The 21,487-nt window shown below is 46.5% G+C and overlaps 1 protein-coding gene across 1 annotated transcript in view; it reads left to right on the top strand.

Moving 5' to 3' along the window:
- Positions 1-15,649, top strand: part of Gabrr1 (gamma-aminobutyric acid type A receptor subunit rho1) — a 31,855-nt gene extending 16,206 nt beyond the window's left edge. The window contains exons 3-10 of the mRNA XM_040740457.1: positions 908-1,014; positions 4,954-5,021; positions 6,022-6,245; positions 8,823-8,905; positions 9,948-10,088; positions 11,848-12,000; positions 13,181-13,377; positions 14,446-15,649. Of these exons, the coding sequence (XP_040596391.1) occupies positions 908-1,014; positions 4,954-5,021; positions 6,022-6,245; positions 8,823-8,905; positions 9,948-10,088; positions 11,848-12,000; positions 13,181-13,377; positions 14,446-14,724 (1,252 nt within the window). The 3' untranslated portion in view covers positions 14,725-15,649. The remainder of the gene's footprint in view (positions 1-907; positions 1,015-4,953; positions 5,022-6,021; positions 6,246-8,822; positions 8,906-9,947; positions 10,089-11,847; positions 12,001-13,180; positions 13,378-14,445) is intronic.
- The last annotated feature ends 5,838 nt before the right edge of the window (positions 15,650-21,487 follow it).

The raw sequence follows: 21,487 nt of genomic DNA, 5'->3' as shown, positions 1-21,487 counted from the left end.
AGAGAGACAGAGAGAGAGACAGAGAGAGAGACAGAGAGACAGAGAGACAGAGAGAGAGACTGAGAGAGAGACTGAGAGACAGAGAGACACAGAGACAGAGACACAGAGAGACATAAAGAGATAGAGAGACAGAGAAAGACAGAAAGACACAGAGAGACAGACACAGACAGAGAGAGAGAGAGAGAGAGAGAGAGACTGAGAGAGAGACTGAGAGACAGACAGACAGAGAGAGAGAGTGTCAAACACTGAAAACAAATAGGTAAGTGTTCCTACAAACAATCCAGAAGCGCTTTCTCTGGAAACACGGTGTGCTGCAGGTTCACTGGCCACAGAATGACCACAGAAACTCAAAGCAGTGAGGCTCAGTCATACGCATTTGCTTCTTCTTAGTCGGCCTTCTCTTGGTGTCTTAGGCCTTTTGAAGGAGTTTGGCTTAGCATTTAGACCAGCTTTGGCAGGTGCCAACTTTGGTTATATATGAAATCACTGGGTTCCTTTTCCCTCCAGTTCTAGTGATGGAACCCAGTGCTGTGCCTATGCTGGCAAACATTCTACCACCGAGCTACGGGTGTAGTTATCCAGCCTTGGATAACTTTTAAAAGTACCAGTTTCCAGCCCCTTAAATTAAAAACAAACTACCAGCTCCCAGATGCTGATCAGGATGTCAGCGGCAGGGAGGCATTGTTGCTGGAGAAGCCCCTCCATGTGGCTGGGGGGCTGCAATCTTGGAACTTCCAGGTCAGTTTCCTTTTCCAGAAGTTGGAAAAGGAAGAGGTGCAGTTGAGTGGTTCTTAGAAGAGAAAGCACGCCCTAGGAAACCTGCCAAGAGCAGGAAGAACGCAGATGGCTGTGGCTCTGACCAGGCTTGGTTAGCGTGTTTGACCAACCTGCTTTCCTTCTGTGGCAGCCCAATTCTGAAACGAAGCTCCGACATAACCAAGTCGCCTCTCACCAAGTCAGAGCAGCTGCTCAGGATAGATGACCATGATTTCAGCATGAGGCCTGGCTTCGGAGGTATGAGATGTGCGCTCAGGGTGGGGCGGGGGCTCGTCTTCTTTCCTGGGTTCTTCGTCTGCACCCACATCCGTTTATCGTATCTGCCTGGGCTGAGCACCTTCTGAGCATCTGGCCTTCACGCCCCTGGCTCTGCCGGGCATTGCCGGAGAACCTGCTGTCGTGTAGCCAGGCAAGGGCAGCCAGCTGTCCCAAAGCAGAGCTCGAGAGAAGCTCACTGAAGGTCAGTGAGACGGAGCTGCCACAGGAAGACAGATGCGACCAGGGCTGCGTCCTGAGGATGCGCTGAAATCCCATGCAACAACCATGCGGGGGGGGCGGTGGCAGATGAGCTCCACTTACACATCAGAGTCCTGTCTGCTGGGTTTAATGAAATGAAAATAGCTTGAGAAAGCCAGGGTCACTGCAGAGGGGGAACGGAGGTGGAGGCTTAACAGCTGCCAGATTTCAGCCCTCTGTCAAAGGGGTCTCTCTCTCTCTCTCTCTCTCTCTCTCTCTCTCTCTCTCTCTCTCTCTCTCTCTCTCTCTCTCTCTCTCTCTCTCTCCCTCCTCCCTCCCTCCTCTGTGTGAGTGTCTGTCTGTCTGTCTGTCTCCCCTCCCTCCCTCCCTCCCTCTGTGTGTGTGTCTGTCTGTCTCTCTCTCTCCTTCCCTCCCTCCCTCCCTCCTCTGTGTGTCTGTCTGTCTGTCTCTCTCTGTGTGTCTGTCTGCCTGTCTCTCCGTGTGTGTGTGTGTGTGTGTGTGTGTGTGTGTGTGTGTGTGTGTCTGTCTGTCTGTCTCTCTCTCTTTAACATTTATGTAGGTATTTTGGGATGGTGTGGTGTGCAAATCACAAAATATGTGGAGATCAAAGACCACTTGTGGAAGTTGACTCTTTCCCTCATGTGGGTTTTGGGAATTCGACTCAAGGTTTTAACTTTAACATAGTCAAATTATATATAACATCAACAGTTATCAAGTAAGAACTATAGTTATAATATTTTGTCTATTAACATTTAGTAAGATTTAAAGAAAATATTTTATAATCTCTCCTATCTGTGTGAGTCTAAAGTCTTATATGTAGCTAATCTTTTATCATAACTAAGGAAAACTATAATTATAACTATCTGTCTTCAACTCCATCAAAGTCCACAGAAGGATAATATATAAACACTAGGATTGACAGTAGACATCTTACTGCCTGGACAGTCACCTGAAGTTCCGCTGTAATGTTGGGCATCTAACTTCAGCCCAGAGGCCACAGTGTATCTGGAAGACTTCTCAGCAAAGCAGGAAATTTCAAACTGTCCATCTGCATTGACAGTCTGTCAGTCATTTTTCTGTGTCCTGCATGTGAAGTAGGAATCCTTTAAGACTGTCCAAATTCAGTAATGACTTTTCTGTTGGTCCTGCATGTCCAGATTATACAGCAATAGTCAAACAGTCTAGGCAAGAGCAGTTTCTTGCCCAAATGGCTAATCTTGCCATGTTGAAAGCAAACTCCATAATGAGTTTCTTCGATGCCCATCTTCCTCTCAGACATAATTGGTGCTGCCAGAAGCAGACATTTCTCATTGTCAAGAAAAACCCTAAACCATTTTAAATGCCATTTTCTGAAGGTCTTTGAAAAGTTTGAAGACAATCTAGTTAGGTTTATATCTAGAAAACCTAACTAACCTAACTCTAAATTCTGACTATTATAAGTAACTATCTATAATCTGTATTAAATTATGTATTACATTTTAAAAGAGCAGTATAAACATAATACTTAATCAAGAGGAGAAATACACATATCACAAAATTGACCTTGAATTTGTATCAATAAATGAAAAACCATACTAATAAAAGTATTCATTTCCATACCATAATCCCCTTTTACCTTTAAAAAGAGATTGGTTGTGGTCATTAACCAATTATAAGCAACCCCAATCAAATGAAAACAAAGATTTATAAACAATATTTGGGAATTTGGACGTTTCTCATTCCAAACTGCTTCCTGCTGATGGGGGCACTGTCCATACCATGGGAATCATGACAAAACTCAGAAACCTGGCTAAGTCCTTTTTTGTAGTCCTTAAGGCTGTATCATCTCAGCTGTTTTAGATGCTGGAACACCTGGGCCACTGTTTCCGGGGGCCTTGGTTCATCAAACCACAGAAGCCTGGAAGGAATCTACAGCTTTCCATTTTCTGTGGAAACATCAACAAAAAGTCTTTCCCCAAGTAATCGGTCCTTATAATTAAAGTTAGAAGTCAAAGTTGGATTAATTCAGCAGTATTTATAATCAAATATATTTCAGCAGTTGTTCCTTCCTTAGCCACTGGACAACTGAAAAACACAATAGTATCCAGACTTTCTGTGTATTTTCCATCTTTATGTGGAAAATTTATATTACTCTATTTCTTTTACTTTTATTTATTTTTCTCTGAGACAGGGTATCTCTTTGGAAATCTACCTGCCTTTGCCTCTGCCTTTGCCTCTGCCTCTGCCTCTGAAGTGCTGGGATTAAAGGCAGCTACTTTCTTTTTATTTGTTCCAATATCTTGTTTCCTATTTTACTCTCCTAAGTCTACCTATATTTTTCTTCATCTGAATCTGATTTTACTGTAAAACTTTGTTTTTTCTGGCCACATGTCTTATATAGGCTAAAGAAACAGTTGCTGGCTTTCCAACATGGCAGGCATAAGCTTGACTCCAGCTCACTACCTCAGTCTATGCTGACATCCAGCAGCATGGTGCCGGCTTGGAGATATGGTCACTGCCACTGTCAGATGCTTGTATACACCATTCAGTTGTTAACAGAGGCTCTTAAAAGAACCTTGCTGAGTTTTCATTTGTTTTTTGTTTTTTGGTTTTTTTGTTTGCTTATGCTGAATCAGGAAGACTCCCTTAAGTGAGCCATGTGAGTCTCTGCTTGTCTCTAGCAAAACAGAGCCCACCTGAGAAAAATGCTGCTACCAAGAAGCCTTGCTTCTCTCTGCTCTTTTGTTTCTAAAATCCCTTTTAAGCTTTTGTCATTCTATGAGGAAATTCATATCCTATTTCTGACACCATAGGTAGAGTGTATTTTCCCCACCAGTCGCCTGGGCCCTGCTGCGCTGTCTGAACCCTCAAATAACACACAAGACACTATATTAATTATAAAGCTGTTGGCCATTTGCTTGGTTTCTTACTACCTAGCTCTGAATTAAGTATTTAACCCATATTTGTTAATGTAAATATTTCTCTTACCAGAGAAAAGGGTCTGGACCTCTTACTCCTCTGGTGGCCTACATGGTGTCTGGCTGTGTCTCTCTTTCCCAGAATCCTCCTCGATTCCTAGTCCCACCTGTCTTGCTTCCCTATTAGCCAACAGTGCTTTATCAACAACCAATAAGAGAGACAGAGTTACAGAATGACATCTCCCATCACACAGGGAAGCTCATAATGGTCTATAACTCTAGCCCTTGGGGATCCGATGCCCTCTTCTGCCTTCCATGGACACTAAGCATTCCTGCAGGCAAAACACTTGTATACATAAAATAAATAACCTAACCTCATCCCACAAAGGACAAAGCACTCTTATTGCTTAGGGCGGGGCATGGAGATATCCCATGAATATGTTCTTTCACTTCTCATTTGACTGCAGGTGAGCATGACAAAACCTTCAAATGCTTGGCTCTGACATGGCTGGCACACCTTTGCGTGCCTCTTCCATAGCAGATGTTCAAGTAAAAAGAAGGAATGCTCAGCTGGGTGTGATGGCGTACTCCTATAATCCTAGCACTTTGGATGCTGAGGCAGGAGGATTGAGAGCTTGAGATCAGCCTGGGCTACATAACAAAGCTCTATCAGAAATAAAAAAAGAAAGGGAGGAAGACAAGGAGGGAGGGAGGAAGGGAGAGGGAGGGAGGAAGGGAGGGGGGGGCAAAGAAGAAAGAACACAGAGAACAAACGAGTGAGCCCCTGTCATGCCGTCCCCAGGCCCGGCCATCCCTGTGGGTGTGGATGTACAAGTGGAGAGTTTGGACAGCATCTCAGAGGTGGACATGGTGAGTGCTTCTCTGACTGGGACTCTGGGCAATGGGGGCTTAGGTGAACCTGCCTGGCCAGAAGCTCTGCACTACCAACTTCTCTCATTACTCCTTGACAGACAGGAACTGTCACACCCACTGCACAGACAACTCACGGACGTCTTGTCGTTTGTCCATAGTTCCAAGTTGGTGTGAGATAGAGTCAGGTGACAAACTTGGTCTTTATGCTCCACCATGGGCACCTTGTGAGACGTAGGTCCTTGTATTTCTGCAGGGTCTATGTCTTGTTCTGGAAACCTGGAAGAGCGGGACTATTCCTTTTTGCTTTTCAGTGTGATCCAATAAAAAAATGTTGCCAGCTAGGCATGGGGGTGCATGTCTTCAGGTCAACACCCAAGAGGCGGAAGGAGGTTTACCTTGGATCTTCTATATAGGAAGCTCCTTGCCAACCTGGGCTACACGATCTCAAAAATTTAAAGGTAGCATGGGTGGGGGTGGGGAGCATTTACAAGTTAGGGAACTTTTTAAAAGTCTTCTTGGCTTGGAACCTGTGAGGAGCAGGCCAGAAAGACGTATTCTAGCCCAGTGTGTACTTGGGGACTACTGCCAGAAAATGCTAAGACGGGTGACAGAGAGACAGGGAAGCAACCACTGGCACGGTGTCCTCGAGCAAGCCACTGCGACAGCACTAGCCCACAGCGTTCTCCAGGAGGCAGTGATGAACACAGCCCAGGTCCCCCCAGCTCAGGGCCCGGGGGCTGGACTGGGCTTCCCCAGCTGAGGCTCTCTGATCCTGGCGCTTTCAGCTTGAGTGGCTGGTGTCAGCGGAGCAGCTGTCATGGAGATGGTGGATGTCATGGGTGGGTCGAGTTCAGGGCGGTCTGCTCTTGGCCCCTTGTTGGGTTCCTCTCTGCCTTCTCCAGTGGCACTGGGCAGCCCACTGGCTTCAGTTGCATCCCCACTACTGATGGCTCCCAAGTGGGGGGCTATCTGCTTTCTGCTCTGCCTCCCCCTATAGGACTTCACCATGACCCTCTACCTGCGGCACTATTGGAAAGATGAGAGGCTATCTTTTCCGAGCACTAACAATCTCAGCATGACCTTCGATGGCCGGCTTGTGAAGAAGATCTGGGTTCCTGACATGTTCTTTGTGCACTCCAAGCGCTCCTTCATCCACGACACCACCACAGACAACGTCATGCTTCGGGTACAGCCAGATGGGAAAGTCCTGTACAGCCTCAGGTGGGGACAAAGGCAGCCTGGCACCGAGAGCTCAGGCCTTACCTGAATATTTTCATTTTTAAAAGTTCAATCAATGAAATGTTTTAAAATGTGCGTTATGTATTTGGGTGTTTTGGTTGCACGGGTACCTGCAAAGGCCAGAGGGAGCCACATTCCCTAGGCCTGAAGTTACAGACTGTTGGTAGCCACTTTGTGGGTACTGGGAGTCAAATTCAGGCCCTCTGCAAGAGCAGCCAGTGCCGTTGACCACTTTGCAGTCTGAAAGTTTGCCTAATTAAAAAAAAAGTTTATATATATTTGGGAAATCAAATATATATATACACAGGCCTTCCTCTGTCTGAGTCCCATGTTTAGAACTTAGGTTTAAATAGATTTGTTTGCCTTGTCTGGCCAACATAGTTTCTATCCTGAAACACCATGGGACTCTGGATTACCTGATGACAATGACATTCTGAATGTCACGTTTGCAATGCCAAGAATAAAATCTAAGACTGGGAGTGTGCAGCTCAGTGACATACTTGTCTAGCAAGTATGAGGCCCTGGGTCTCACAGTACTGCCAAAAGAGGAAAAATAGAAAGGAAGGAAGGGGGATGGAGGGGGAGAGGGAAGAGGGAGAAGGGGGAGGGGAGAGGGGGAGGAAGAAGAGGGAGGGGGAGGGGGAGGGAGAGATCTCAAAACTCTCCTCAGGAACTCAGATGTCTTGGAGTGCTGAGCTGCCTGCCAGTGCACTCTGCCCCCTACGGAGGTCTTTGCACAAGAACAGCTACCATGTGTGTGCTAGGAATTGAACCTGGATCCTGTGGAAGAACAGTCAGTGCTCTTAACTGCTGAGCCATCTCTCCAGCCACTGTTTACTTGCTTTTATTTTTTAAAAACCCATTCCATACAATGTATTTTGGTCATATTCTTTCCCTGCTGCAGCTCCTCTTGGATCCTCCCCACCTCCCGACCCACCCAACTTCATGTTCTTTCTCTCTAAAAACAAAACAGTAACCATAAAATCAAAACAAAATCCAATAAGACAGAAACTACCAAAATGAAACAAAAAGTGCATGAAATACCTAGAGTGCATTTGTGTTGGCCACCTGTGCCTGGGTAAGGGGCCTGCCCTGACGAGTGGCTGACATCTCAGTGGCACTCCGTTGGAGAAAACTGATTTTCCCGTTCCTAGCAGACGTCAGCTGTGAGTTTCCTCGCAGGTAGGGTGGGACACTCTGCCCTCTTCCCTCTCAGTGCTGGGGCTTTGTCTGGTTTGCATCTGCGCAGGCCTTGTGCAGGCGGTCATGGTCTCTGTTAACTCCCATGTGCATCTGCTCTGTTATGACTAGAAAATACTATTTCCTTGGAGTCACCCAGCACTCTGCCTCTTATAATGTCTTCTGCATAGTTACCTGAGGAGCCTTGAGTGCGTGCGTGAGGGGGTGGGCTGGGGGTGGGGAGGTGAGGGTGTTTGATAAAGACATCCCTGTAGCATGAATAATAGAAACCCAGAGACAGATATGGTAGTTCAAGCTCTTACCCCTGCCAAAGCTGGAGAGGAGATCCTGTCTTCTTTGTGACTAGAAATGGAATCTCACATGAGACCTCTGATTCTTCCTTATAGACTCTCTAGTGCTGGGATTAAATCATGATCTCTGTTTCCCTTTTAGACTGGTTCACTCTGGTGTAGCCCTGGGTGGCCTTGAACTCACAGAGATCCATCTGCCTCTGTCTCCTGAGTCCTGCTACCACCACTCGGCTTCTATGGCTGTGGCTAGCTTTGCATGCTGATTCTTCAGGCAAGCTTATTAAATCATAAAGAACCTATCACCACACATTCCTTTTAGGGCTAAGTGACCCAAGGTCTGTCTCTGTCTGTACATTGTTGGTGGGACTCTGTCAACTCCTGTCACTGCAAGCTTCTCCAGTGAGGACTGAGTGAGGCCCTGATCTCCGGGTACAGCAGAATGTCCGCAGGAGTCATTTTATTGCTGTGTTCCTTTATCATAATAGTAATAGCAAGTTTTCCCCTGGGCCTACGGCCTCTCTGGTCTCAGGCTGTCACCACTCACCAGTGTCAGGCCTGGTTCCACTGCTCTGCAGTGTTCTACCTCACAGAACAGTGGATACCACCAACCGCAGAAGAGCAGCTAACGGTAAAGCGTGCTAATATCATCAAGAAGCAGTGAACTTTGAGTAGTTATTAGTGAATCAAGTATCTGGATACTTCTATTTAGGATATACTCATTTCTTTCAACAATCATTTAAATAAATTAAAAATGTGTGTGTGTGTGTTTGTGTGTGTGTGTGTGTGTGTGTGTGTCTTTTACATTGTTCAACTGACTGACAGCATTACATCTCCAGATCCTTGGAATGGGCTGGTGATAGCAGAGATCTTCGTTTTTTCTTGTACAGATCCTAATGTTAAACACGAATACTTGAGAGGACTCTGAAGAGCGTGTGACGCCTAAGGATCTTTCTTGATGTCATTATGTTGCTTAGGAACTGGAGCCAGGAAGCAGGGCCTTTTCTGTCTGCTTCATCGTTTTGACTCTGTCCCCAGCAAGGGCTGAAACCATGTGTCTTTTTGTTTCTAGAGTCACAGTGACGGCAATGTGCAACATGGACTTCAGCAGGTTTCCCCTGGACACGCAGACCTGCTCCCTGGAAATCGAAAGCTGTGAGTAGGTGCAGCCTGGCGCCAGCATTTCTAAACACTTCTCTGTGGCAGGTGACAGTTCTCCCGGGAACTCTGCTCTGCTCTTCCTGTCTTTCACCCCTGGGGCCAGGCTCTCCCGGGTGACCTGGGACAATCTCCTTTACCCAAAGCCTGGTGATGGACATGCTAGAAAACACCTTCACGGGTTAGTGTCGGGTTCAATGCATGTGTACCAGACCCAGCCAGTTGACATGTGAGGTCTCCTGTCACACAGTCAAGGCTTAGTGGGACTTGAAGAGCAGATCACACATAGGCAGGTGCTACCTGCAGCTCCAAGAGGTTTCGCCTCAGTTATGTCCAGCACACATGCTTGTGCAGTTGGGCTCAGTGGCCTCACCCAAAGGGTGTGTGCTGGGCACATGCAGCCCCTGGGAGGTTGTCCAACAGATTCTGGGGAAACAGACACAACTGGCCTGAGGATAAGCCCCTTCTTCACTTGTGCTGCCTGAGCGTGAGCCATGACCTAGTCCTCAAGTGATGAATCATTACCCTGTGCAAGAGAAGAAAGAGCTGATTGGGTGCTAGGCTATAGGCGGAGCGTGTGAAATCTTGTCAGTATTGAACTGTCTCCACCCTACAGGCAGCACTATCATTTGCAGCTATGGCAGCTGGATTTAGGGTCAGGCTTTTTGTTGGGACTGTGAGCCCTTGGACTTGGAAGCCTTGCTCTGATAACTTTTGAGAAAATAGGCGGACCGTGTGAAATCTTGTCAGTATTGAACTGTCTCCACCCTACAAGCAGCACTATCATTTGCAGCTATGGCAGCTGGATTTAGGGTCAGGCTTTTTGTTGGGACCGTGAGCCCTTGGACTTGGAAGCCTTGCTCTGATAACTTTTGAGAAACTGGGATGAACTGGAATTCGTCTGTATTGTTTAGTTTGCAGTTTTCTATCTTACCCCAAGCCAAGTAGTCTGTGTGGCTTAGGACACAGTGTCACACGGTCCCACAGGCAGGCCTGGCTTACCTGTCGCCCCTGCCTGACATGGCTCTCATCTTCCCAGATGCCTACACAGAAGATGACCTCATGCTCTACTGGAAAAAAGGCAACGATTCCTTAAAGACAGACGAGAGGATCTCCCTCTCGCAGTTCCTCATCCAGGAGTTCCACACCACCACAAAACTAGCCTTCTACAGCAGTACAGGTGAGCTCGGAGCACTCGGTGAGTGCCGGGGAGGGATTGTCTTCACCAGATGGTCCAGGCTCTATTAGGAAAGCGTGTGTTTTGGTTGTCACACCAAGTGAACAGAGCTTTGAAGCAGAACACCAGAGTCCTGAATGAAGTCTAGTGGGTGGTATGCATCAGGTAGGGGGACTTGTTTTCCTTTGAGACAGGGTCTCACTCCATTGTCCATGCTACCCTGAACACTATGTAAACAGGCTTGTGGACTCATTATATACTATGTGTCTAGGCTGGTGAACTCATTATACACTATTATCCAGGCTGTTGAATTTATTATGCACGATGCATCCCAGCTGCTGAACTCATCCTATGTATCCAGACCAGGCCTCTGGCTCAGTATCACCAGTGCTAGGGTTATAGGTATGCTCCAAAGCAACTAGCTTTGAAGGTAGTTTGTTTGTTTTTTGAGACAGGGTTTCTCTGTGTAGCTTTGGAGCCTGTCCTGGAACTCGCTCTACCAACCAGGCTGGCCTGTAACTCACAGAAATCCACCTGTTTCTGCCTCCTGAATGCTGGGATTAAAGGCATGTGCCACCACTGCCTGTCTTGAAGGTAATTTTTGATCCACCAATGTATCAGAGATAGTTCCCTGGAAAACATTAGTCAGAGCTCAAAGAGAAGCCACGTAAGTAGGTTTATTTGAGATGATTGCCTAGTTAGGCTGGCAGCACATCCCTGAAATGCTCATCAGTCTCTCCTCAATAGCAACAAACAAGTTCAGACTGCTGTTCTCTGTCTCCCTGGGAGCACCACTGCCACCCAGCCCCCTGGTCATCATGTGGGCCTGGCTGGGACTGCATGAGTCAAAGTTCTGCACTGGCTGCATCGCCTCCTATTGCCTGAGGCTGTCCTCTGCAGACTTCCCCAGCTGCTGGCCTGTGCTGGTAGACAGCTAAGGACTAACATTCTCTGTCCTTGCTTCTGGTCTGATCACTCACCTCTCAGAAGGCTCTGCAGTTTCTCTTGCTGGCCCTCCACGTTGTAAGCACATCCTGAGCCATTAGAGAGCGCTGATATCCGATTTAGCATGCTGGTCCAACTCAGAGGCTACGTCACTCACCCTGGTGCTTAGTCATTTAGGTCTCCGTCTTCTGAAAGTCCTAAACTTTCTGAAGATATCTGAACTTCTAAGGAGCTCCCACGTGGCTGTAAGGCTGATGGGCCTTGGACCTTATTTTGGGACAGAAGACTTTACATGACCTTCTCAAGGGGTTCTCTTTGTGTTTATGAAGGGGACAGAGATTTCTTACAGTTCACATAGCTGGTGAGGGTTACCACACGTCACTGCCACTGTTAAAGTTATGGTTCCAGTGTGAGATCTAAGACACTTGGGATTCTACAAATGAAACTATTTCCCTAAGGAGCCAAGCAGCCATGTTGCGAGCTCTCTCCTTCTTCCTGTGTCCCCAGGCTGGTACAACCTCATCCCTTCCTTCTTCCTGTGTCCCCAGGCTGGTACAACCTCATTCCTTCTTCCTGTGTCCCCAGGCTGGTACAACCTGACTCCTTCTTCCTGTGTCCCCAGGCTGGTACAACCTGACTCCTTCTTCCTGTGTCCCCAGGCTGGTACAACCTCATTCCTTCCTTCTTCCTGTGTCCCCAGGCTGTACAACCTCATTCCTTCTTCCTGTGTCCCCAGGCTGTACAACCTCATCCCTTCCTTCTTCCTGTGTCCCCAGGCTGGTACAACCTCATCCCTTCCTTCTTCCTGTGTCCCCAGGCTGGTACAACCGTCTGTACATCAACTTCACTTTGCGCCGTCACATCTTCTTCTTCTTGCTCCAAACCTATTTCCCAGCCACCCTGATGGTCATGCTGTCCTGGGTGTCCTTCTGGATCGACCGCAGAGCTGTGCCTGCCCGAGTTCCCTTAGGTAAGGACCGTCTCAGGTGTGTATCGCACGTGTCTGAACAGCCAAGGCATTCCCTCCACCCGTCTCGAGCAGACCCTGTAATCTCCCTCACAGCGTGACTTGGAAATGCTTCAAGGCACAGATTCAAGTAGCGCCACACAATCTAAGTGCCACATGGAAATCTGTCCAGGCCCCTGTGGCTGTCTGTCTGAGCAGCTTGCTGTAGCCCTGGGCAGTCCTGTGTCCCACCCCCACCCCCCACCTCCTACTCCCGCATCTTCGGGTGCTTTCCCTGCAGGTGTGTAGTAAGAATGAATTCTGTAACAATGTTTCCAATAGAACCCTTGAGGGGATTACTAAAATGGAAAAGACTCCGGCCCCCTCATATCTTCAGTCAGAATCCCTGAGTTTTCATACCCTCCCTCACTTCCTGTCTCAGCACCCCATCAGATGTCCTCATCTTAGACACTGAGCCCACTTAGTCACAGCCACCGCTGCAGCTCAGGCAGCTCAGGCTGCAAGTGACACGGTGACCCACCAGGCTTCAGTGAAATGGTTTGGAGCTGGCCCTTGGGATGATGTCAGTCCTCTGTGATTTAATGTTTTCCAGGCAAATGTTCTGAGCCTAATTTGCAATCCTTGGCAATTTCTCCAGCAGTTAGCTGTTACTCCAGCGGCTACCGTGCCGGGTGTCTGTGTGCTCACATATCAATATCTGCCTCCTATAAATAAAACAATCCTGGTGAAACTGATGTCAAGGAGCTTAAGGTAGTCCTGCTGGAGGGACACACAGGTCCAGTATGGGATGGCTGTCAGCGGAAGAGACAGGCCCAGGATTATAGAATTTTTATGACACTAAGGACACTGTGTTGAAATAAATGCCATGACTTCCTTCAGCATGTGATAGCTTATATCTGTATCTCCTTTCCTGAATCAATGGAAGGAAATACCTTCAAAGTGTCCAGGGCATTCTGCAGAGAGGAGGTGATTGGTGCTGTAATGGATATGCCAGTGTACAGGGGAGGCGGAGAGGAGGGGCAGAGATTACTAGCTCTCAAAGACAGGAGGGTATTCACCAGAAGGGAGCAGGTACTGGTCTGGTCATCCAAGCCAAAGCAGAACAAAAGGCAGAGTTACGGAGGGACAAGGGACAGTGTTTGGCAAAAGCAAGCATGTGTTTATTTCTCACGGTTCATGGCAGGCATCACCACGGTGCTGACCATGTCCACCATCATCACGGGCGTGAACGCCTCCATGCCCCGAGTGTCCTACATCAAAGCCGTGGACATCTACCTCTGGGTCAGCTTCGTGTTCGTGTTCCTCTCAGTGCTGGAGTACGCAGCCGTCAACTACCTGACCACAGTGCAGGAGCGGAAAGAACGGAAGCTCAGGGAGAAGGTGATTTTACTGTGACATAGACTGGGCTACCGTTGGGACTGTGGGCAGGTAGAACGAGGCTGTGATACCCTCTTCTCAGCTCACTTCCAGCCATGGCCATGAAAATTTGACATTTACATCCTTCATTCAACAAAGGCATTCATTCAGCAAGTGCATCCCAGCAGCCACTAAAACCAAATTAAGACATGGTCCATTTAATTGTGGCTGTGATCAGTTTAGTGAGAGAATTCTGGGAGGGAAATTAATGACAGTTTAACACTGTGGAACATACTATTAACAAATATGGAGGTGGTTTAAAAGACCCTTCCAGGGGTAACCGTCCTCTATCCTAAGAAACATCCCTCATATTGACCTCGTGTCTCCCATCATTTTTTATCATTCCTCCTGCCCTTCCTTTTCCTTCCAGCCTATGACTTAGAGCCTTCTCTTATAGCAACACCTCACTATATACTATTCCCAAAGTGCTTTATTCCAGTCCCAACCAAATACATCATCTGTAAACATTTTTTATGAAGGGTTTAGTCTAGGTGTGGTGTCACTAACCTGTAACCCAGTTACTCGGGAGGAGAGTCACAAGTTGGAGGCCAGCCTGGGTAACTTAGCAAGACTGTCTCAAACAAAAAATGAAAACGGGTGTAGCTCAGTGTACTACCCTTCTCTAGCATGCGCAAGGCCCTGGGTTTGTCCCCACTGTCCCCAAAGGGGACATGGTATGAGCTCAGGGATTATGACTTCATGGAGGACAGGGCTAGCCAGTGCTAGTGTTGTTGGTCTCTGTACAACAGTGTGCTCTTTCCTACAAGTTAACACATAGATGTTAGTTCATGGCCCAGTTCTCAGCATCATGGTGCTGCTTCAGCCCCGACCTGGAGGCTGTTGGTAAGCTCTCCGATACAGTGCTGTGCTTGCAGCTGTCTTGGGATGCTCAGTGACCACCATCATCATTTTCCTTATCTTTTCCCCCAAACTGAGACTAAAAGAGGCTAGAGGGTAACGCCCTTCGTGCACAGTGCCTTCTCAGGCGTGTGAGGGACAGTGCTCAGCTCACGCACCCCTGTGTGTTTGCAGATCTCCTGCACCTGCGGACTGCCCCAGCCCCGAGCAGTGATGCTGGATGGCAGCTACAGTGATGGCGAGGTGAATGACCTGAGTGGCTACATGCCTGAGAATGGAGAGAAGCCTGACAGGATGATGGTACAGCTAACCCTGGCCTCTGGGAGGAAAAGCCAGAGAGGCAGCTATGTGAGCATGAGGATCAACACCCACGCCATTGATAAATACTCCAGGATCATTTTCCCAGCCGCTTACATCTTATTCAATCTGATATACTGGTCAATTTTCTCCTAGAATTCCGTAAATCCCACCTTCTTCATGGTTTGTATGCACTTCAGAAACTGTTGTAAAATGACAACGTATGGCTGAAAACCACCCCAGTGCCCACTGGGTTTTCACCGTCCCGTATTTAGCTGTCCAAAGCTGTACTAACAAGACACCTTTTTTTTTTTTGCATGTATTAATCATCAGTTATGCACACAGCATCATACAAGAGGTTGCAGGAATTTGTCATGATAGCAACTGATATCAACTTTCCCCAGGTCGCAGGAAGCGCACAGAGGCTACATGTGGACATGCTGCAATTCAGAGTTAGGGTCCTGGATGCTGTTCACATGGGGACTTCCTTCACGGTGTGCTTTGGACTAGGTAGAGCTGGGAGTACCTGAATAAAAGTCACCTGCACAGAGCCCACATTCACACAAACCCATCCTGATGAAGGGCCATGCTCCCGCCTGTCCCTGCACCTGCTCTGCGTCCACCATAGTTAATGAAGGGCAGCAGTGCCCATAGGATCTCTTTACCAAGCTGTAGGAATCTCCCCTTGTAAGAAATGCTCTTCAGAACGCTGACTTTCCTCTGGTAGAGAAACTGAAGACAGGGATACGTGTATGCATTTTGTCTGTTTGCGGAGGTGAGTAAGCTAGAGAACCACGGTCCTTCCTCTGCTTTCTGGTCATTGTTTTGTACCTCTCTACCATGAAGCAGGGGCTTCTTCAAAATGAAGTCTTTTCTCAGTAGCATGATATTATAACTGAGGAGCTTGAAGAAGCATTAATTTCTCCCAAATAATCAGCATTTCTGAGAAACTTGGGGCTGCTTATACCTCATGAAAATGAGAAACACACAATTTCTTCAGAGAAAATAACATAAAACCCAGGTGGTGGTGGTGGTGGTGGTGGTGCATGCCTTTAATCCCAGCACTCAGGAGGCAGAGGCAGACAGATCTCAGTGAGTTCAAGGACAGTCTGGTCTACAAAGCGGGTTCCAGCACAGCCTCCAAAGCTACAGAGAACCCTTGTCTCAAAAGAGAGAAAATAACACAAAAAAAGCAAAACAGACAGGCATCTGTATTTCCCTCAGTGAGAGCCAGCACTGTCTAGAAACTAGACAGCAGTTGTTATCTAGGCCGAGTATTCAATAGACCAGAGAAGGTGGCCCAGTAGCAACCCAGTCATGGGTTGTAATTTGACGTAATATTTTTAAATAATGTTTAAAAAAACAAACCTCCGTGTTGTCTATCTAGAAGACATATAACAACTGCAATCAGATTTGCCCAAACAGCATTCAACAGTATGGCCTTTTCTCTGGGCCACATCCTTCACTCACAGAGGCAGAGGCATCTCAGCAGCCACTAAGGTGACTTACCTAAGACATGGCCCTTTATCTGTGGTTGTGTTCCGAGTTTAATGAGACATAAGTGATAATTTAACATTGTGGAACATATTGATAATATGGAGCTTGTCTAAGAGACCCTTGCAGGGAGCATCATCCATCCTCTGTGCTAGGAAACTTCTCTTCACATATGTCCTTATACCTCCCATCATTTCAAAGTTAACTTGACGGATCAACACCAAATAATATATGCATGGCTGTACTTTATTCTGATTTTAAAAAAACTGTTTGCAAAGTCCTAGTTAGAAGATAATCTTTCATTTCCTCAATGAAAGGTTACCAGAAGCTCTTTTAAAACTCAAGTAGTAAATTTAGAAGGACATAAATTACACTGTTAATTATCATTGGTATCATATCAAAATGGCTGTTTTTCCAAGTGTGGTTTGTACATGCCTGTAATCTAAACACTTGGAAAGTAAAGTGGAAGTACCTAGAATTCAAAGCTGGCCTTAGCTTTATAGCATATTGGAGGCCAGCCTGGACCATCTGAGGTTTAAAAAGATTGATTTTTTTCATTTTATTTTATGAAACAACTACTGTTAAAATCAACATCTTTTCCCTCAGCACTAGGGCCACTGAGCTGTCTAGGTTTCCAGATCTAAACTAAAGCTTACCTACTGTTTGGAATACACTGCATTTGAGGCAGTGTGCAGAATGCTCAAGTTGAATGCTAACCTGCTGTATCAAAAGACTGTGGACCAAATGGCTTGATCAGCAGAGATTTCTTCTCTCACAGTTCTAGTGTCCGAGGTCAAGGTGCTGGCAGATGTGGTTTCCCAGAGGCCTCTGCTTCTGACTTTCCGATGGCCACCATCTTGTTTTGTCCTTGCCTTCTTTCCTCTGTACCCACCCATGTCCAGATATCTTTCTCCCTAGTTACATGTGGTCAGGCACACATCAATGACCTCATTTAACCTGAATTACATAATTCTTCAGAAGGCTTGTCTCCAAGCCATTTGTCCTGTAGCAGTTTCCAAGTTGGAATACTTTATCTTGGAGGGAAACTCCTTAGGACGTGGTGATAAATTACACCACAGGGAAGAAGCCCATTCAAGTTAAACTCTGGAAACAAACAACTCAAAAGTTTCAGGAAGTCCCTGAAACTAAATAGATAAAACTATCGCCCTCCACCAAGTATATATAAATACTAAGAGCTGCCGAGTCACTTTCAGATGATCTAAGCTGTCTGGGAGAGGCAAAAGACCAGCTAAGCTACTTGGAAGGGACACTTTCCAACTCATCTAGCTGCATGCGAGTCCTGCAGTGAATTCCAGATTTGGGGTTATTGTGAGCTCTCACCCATGATTGGGTGGGTTTTGGTGATGCATCTGTCTTTGAATCATTTCTGTACCTCTAAGTAACCCCAATAAATCTCATTGCTTCACCAAGTTGGACTTTCGTGGTGTCCTTTATTCGGTTTGTCATTGGTTTCCTATCTGGAGTGGCTCATGTTTGCTCTCACATATGCACAGAAAGTGTCACACAACACCATCATGTGAGTTCCATTAATACATGCCCATGGAAATCCATTTGCATCACCATACACCTAATACTTTATAAATAGTTATACTGTATCATCTGCGGAGTGACAAGAAAAAAAATCTGGGGACTGGAGAGATGGTTCAATGGGTAAGAGCACTGCTGCTCAAGTTAGAAAGACCAGGTTGAAATCACCAGAAAACTGTGTGTGGCAATGTGCGTGTCTGCAACACTAGTGCTGTGTGTGTGTGTGTGTGTGTGTGTGTGTGTGCTGTGTGTGTGTGTGTGTGTGTGTGTGTGTGTGTGTGTAGGGTGCAAAGTAGAGACAGGAGAAGTTCTGGGGCTCGCTGACCACTAGCCTAACTCTAGATTCAGAAAGAGACCCTGTCTCAAAGGTTGACAGTAATAGAGCAGGACAGCTGACAGTTCCTCTGATCTTTGAGTACACATTCAAACATGTGAAGCCACATACACATATACATACACCATATACACATACTCACACACACATGAAAATATGCCTGCATGTGTTCAGTACTAATGTGTGTTATTACCAACAAATTGTTATTCAAAGTTAGTTGAATAGATGGATGCAGAACCTGTAGGTATGGAGGCCCAACTACATTTGGTAAGAGTGTGTGTGTGTGTGTGTGTGTGTGTGTGTGTGTGTGTGTTTGTCTGTGTCAGTGTGTAGAGGCCAGAAGTTAGCACTGACATGTGTCCCCTTCCCCCGGCCCCCAATCACTTCTCACCTTCCCACCTTTTGGAGACAGTCTCTCACTGAACTTCAAGCTTGCTTTTTGGCTAAACTGGCTGCATAGGAATGCCCTGGGATCCTCCTGTCTCTGGGCCAGCACTGGGCTTACATGCAGCGCTCCCATACTCAGCTCTCCTATGGTTTCTGAGAATCTTAATCAGGACCTCATGCTTGCAGCAATCAGTTACCCACTGAGCTATCTCTCTAGCCATCCAACCCCATTTTTTCTTTTATTGAGAATAGATTTTTTTCTTATACAATATATCCTGATTATGGTTTCCCCTCCCTCTACTCTTCCCAGTCCTTCTCCACTTCTCCCATCCGAGCCTACCCCTTCATGTCTCTCACTAGTGTCTGGATGTGGGTCTCTATTTGTCATGAAATATTTTCTCCTTCTGTTGTGATTGAAAATTTTGCTGGGTATAGTAGTCTGGCCTGGCATCTGTGGTCTCTCAGAGCCTACAACATGTCTGTCCAGGCTCTTCTGGATTTTAGTGTCTGCATTGAGAAGTCAGGTATTATTCTGATAAGTCTGCCTTTATTTGTTACTTGGTCTTTTTTTCTTGCAGCTTTTAATATTCTTTCTTTGATATGTATATTTAGTGTTTTGATAATTATGTGCCAAGGGAACTTCCTTTTCTGGTCCAATCGATTTGGTGTTCTGTATGCTTCTTACACCTTTATAAGAATCTCCTTTAGGAAAATTTTCTTCTATGATTTTGTTGAAAATATTTTTGGGGCCTTTGAGCTGAGATTCTTCTTTCACTATTACCATTATTCTTAGATTTGGTGTTAGTTTTCCTGAGTGTTTTGTGTCAGGAGTTTTTTAGATTTAACATTTTCTTGACCAATATATTCATTTCTTCTGTCATATCTTCAACACCTGAGATTCTCTCTTCTAGCTCTTGTATTTTGTTGGTGAAGCTTGCCTCTGTAGTTCCTATTTGAATTCCTAAATTTTTCATTTCCAGAATTACCTCATTTTGGATTTTCTTTATTGATTCAATTTCCACTTTCAGGTCTTAAATAGTTATATTCATTTCCTTCCACTGTTCGTGTTTTCCTGGGTTTCTTTATTCCCCCTTCATACAGGCAGCTTTAGGGTTTTCTTCCTTCCTCCCTCCCTCCCTTCCTCCCTCCCTCCCTCCCTCCCTCCCTCCCTCCCTCCCTCCCTCCCTCCCTCCCTCCCTTCCTTCCTTCCTTTCTTCCTTCCTTCCTTCCTTTCTTGTGCTTCACTTTGTTGGAGTTGGGTCTGCTGTAGTAGGATAGCTGGGTTCTATGGAGTCATACTGCCCAGACTATTATTATTGTTTTTATACTGGCCTCTGGGCATCTGGGAATGGGACGATTATAGTTCTAGGTGCTGGTTTTTTGGACTTGTCTTTGTTGGGTGGGTGTTTTGTTCCTTGGTTTCTATTTTCTCTCTACATTTTTGGAGAGTATGATGGCTGTGTGTTGCATAGTGGGAAATTTTCTTTGGACCTGAGAGTTGTAGCCACTGAGAGTACCAGGTAAAATGTGTTTCTGCATATTGGTAACTGACACTTAAGAATGGGGTCATGCTAGGAGTCTGAGGGGGTATGTCCTCAGGCCCTGAGATTTAGGGAATGCCTGCTGGTGTAGGAGGTTGGGATACTGGGATGAGCTTGGGGAATGGAGGTTGGAGAAGGTCTTCGAGGCCTTGGGGACGGGGTCAGAGAGGAAAGAGAGACAGCAGCAGATGTTCTGCTACAGAGCTGGGGATGAGATTGAGGGGGCTGTGAATGGAGGGGCAGAAGGAGAGAAGATCTGAAGTCAGTCTGCTTTCCCTGAAAGGAGTGGCCTTTGGGTTAGCAGGGTATGTATGCCTTCAGAGTTGAGTGGGGTGTAGCATGATAAATAAAAGACCCAGAGACAGATACTGGGGTTCGGGCTTCAAGCTGAAGATCAGAAAAGCAAAGCAGCCAGCCACTATCTGGTACCTCTACCTCAGCTCAGACCAAAGGGGCACTCCTCAGACTGCTCCCGACTTCACTCCTTCTCAGATTCACTCAGACTGCTATGCTCTCCTCAATGTGGCTAGAGACTGACTCTCAAACTGAATGCCAGCACTGAGACCCTGCTCCTGTTTTATATACCTCCCTAATGCTGGGATTAAAGGTGTGTGATCCCAGGTGCTGAGACCACCTTTGCTGAACTGTTTCTTTTAGGACTGGATCAATTTTGTGTAGTCAGTGTGGCCTTGAACTAATAAGAGATCCATCTACCTCTTAATCCTGAGTCTTGGGGTTAAGGGTGTGTACCACTACCTCCTAGCTTCTGGCTGCTGGGATTAAAGGAGTGTATCACCACTGCCTGATCTCTATAGCTTGAGACTGGCTTTGCTTTCTGAACCCTGAGAAAAGCTTTAATAAATCATAAATAATGTATTACCACAGTGGGGAAGATCTGTGAGATGGACAGTATATGAGGGCTGGGGGCAGGAAAGACTGTAGTAGGATTTCTGTTACAGAGCTAGGGACGAGACTGAGGAAGATGAAGATCTGTAGTCCACCTAACTGGTTCCCCAGCAGGAGTCTCTCAAAATACTTAAGAAATGAATAGGAAGCAGAGGATCTTTGGTGTTAAATAAAGGAGATAAAAGCTTCCCCTCTACTCTCTGGACATCATAGTGCCTGTATTAGACAGGGTTCTCTAGAGTAATGGAACAGAATGTACATAATAAAATGGGGACATTAGGGTGGCTTATTCAGCAGAGGCTGAGCAAGTCCATCAATGGTCACCTATAAGCTGGAGAGGCTAAGAACCTTGTAGTTGCTCAGTCCATAAACTGATGTCTCTGCAGTCCCATCTGGCACTGAAGGCCTGAGAGACTCCTGGTGAGTGCTGGTGGCCTCTGGTACAGTGGGAAGGGCAGCAGCAGGAAAAGCAGTGGAGGATGCAATACACTCCCCAGCAAGAACTAGGCAGGCAGGCTAGATGGCCTTGTGCTTGGGCCAGCTAGGATGAAGTCCACAGGTGGCAGAAACAAGGAAAGACCCTTCCGCAACAAGGTAGGAGAGAAGCAATTCCTGGAAAGTTGTTCTCTGACCCCCACACATTGTGTAGCCATTTCCTGTCCATCTTAGAGGACACCCATTATTAAGACATAGGATGTTGTAAAGAGAG

This window comes from Mesocricetus auratus, unplaced genomic scaffold, assembly GCF_017639785.1.
Source record: "Mesocricetus auratus isolate SY011 unplaced genomic scaffold, BCM_Maur_2.0 Super-Scaffold_6730, whole genome shotgun sequence".
Classification (NCBI taxonomy): domain Eukaryota; kingdom Metazoa; phylum Chordata; class Mammalia; order Rodentia; family Cricetidae; genus Mesocricetus; species Mesocricetus auratus.
This window is presented reverse-complemented; position numbering and strand designations above follow the sequence as displayed.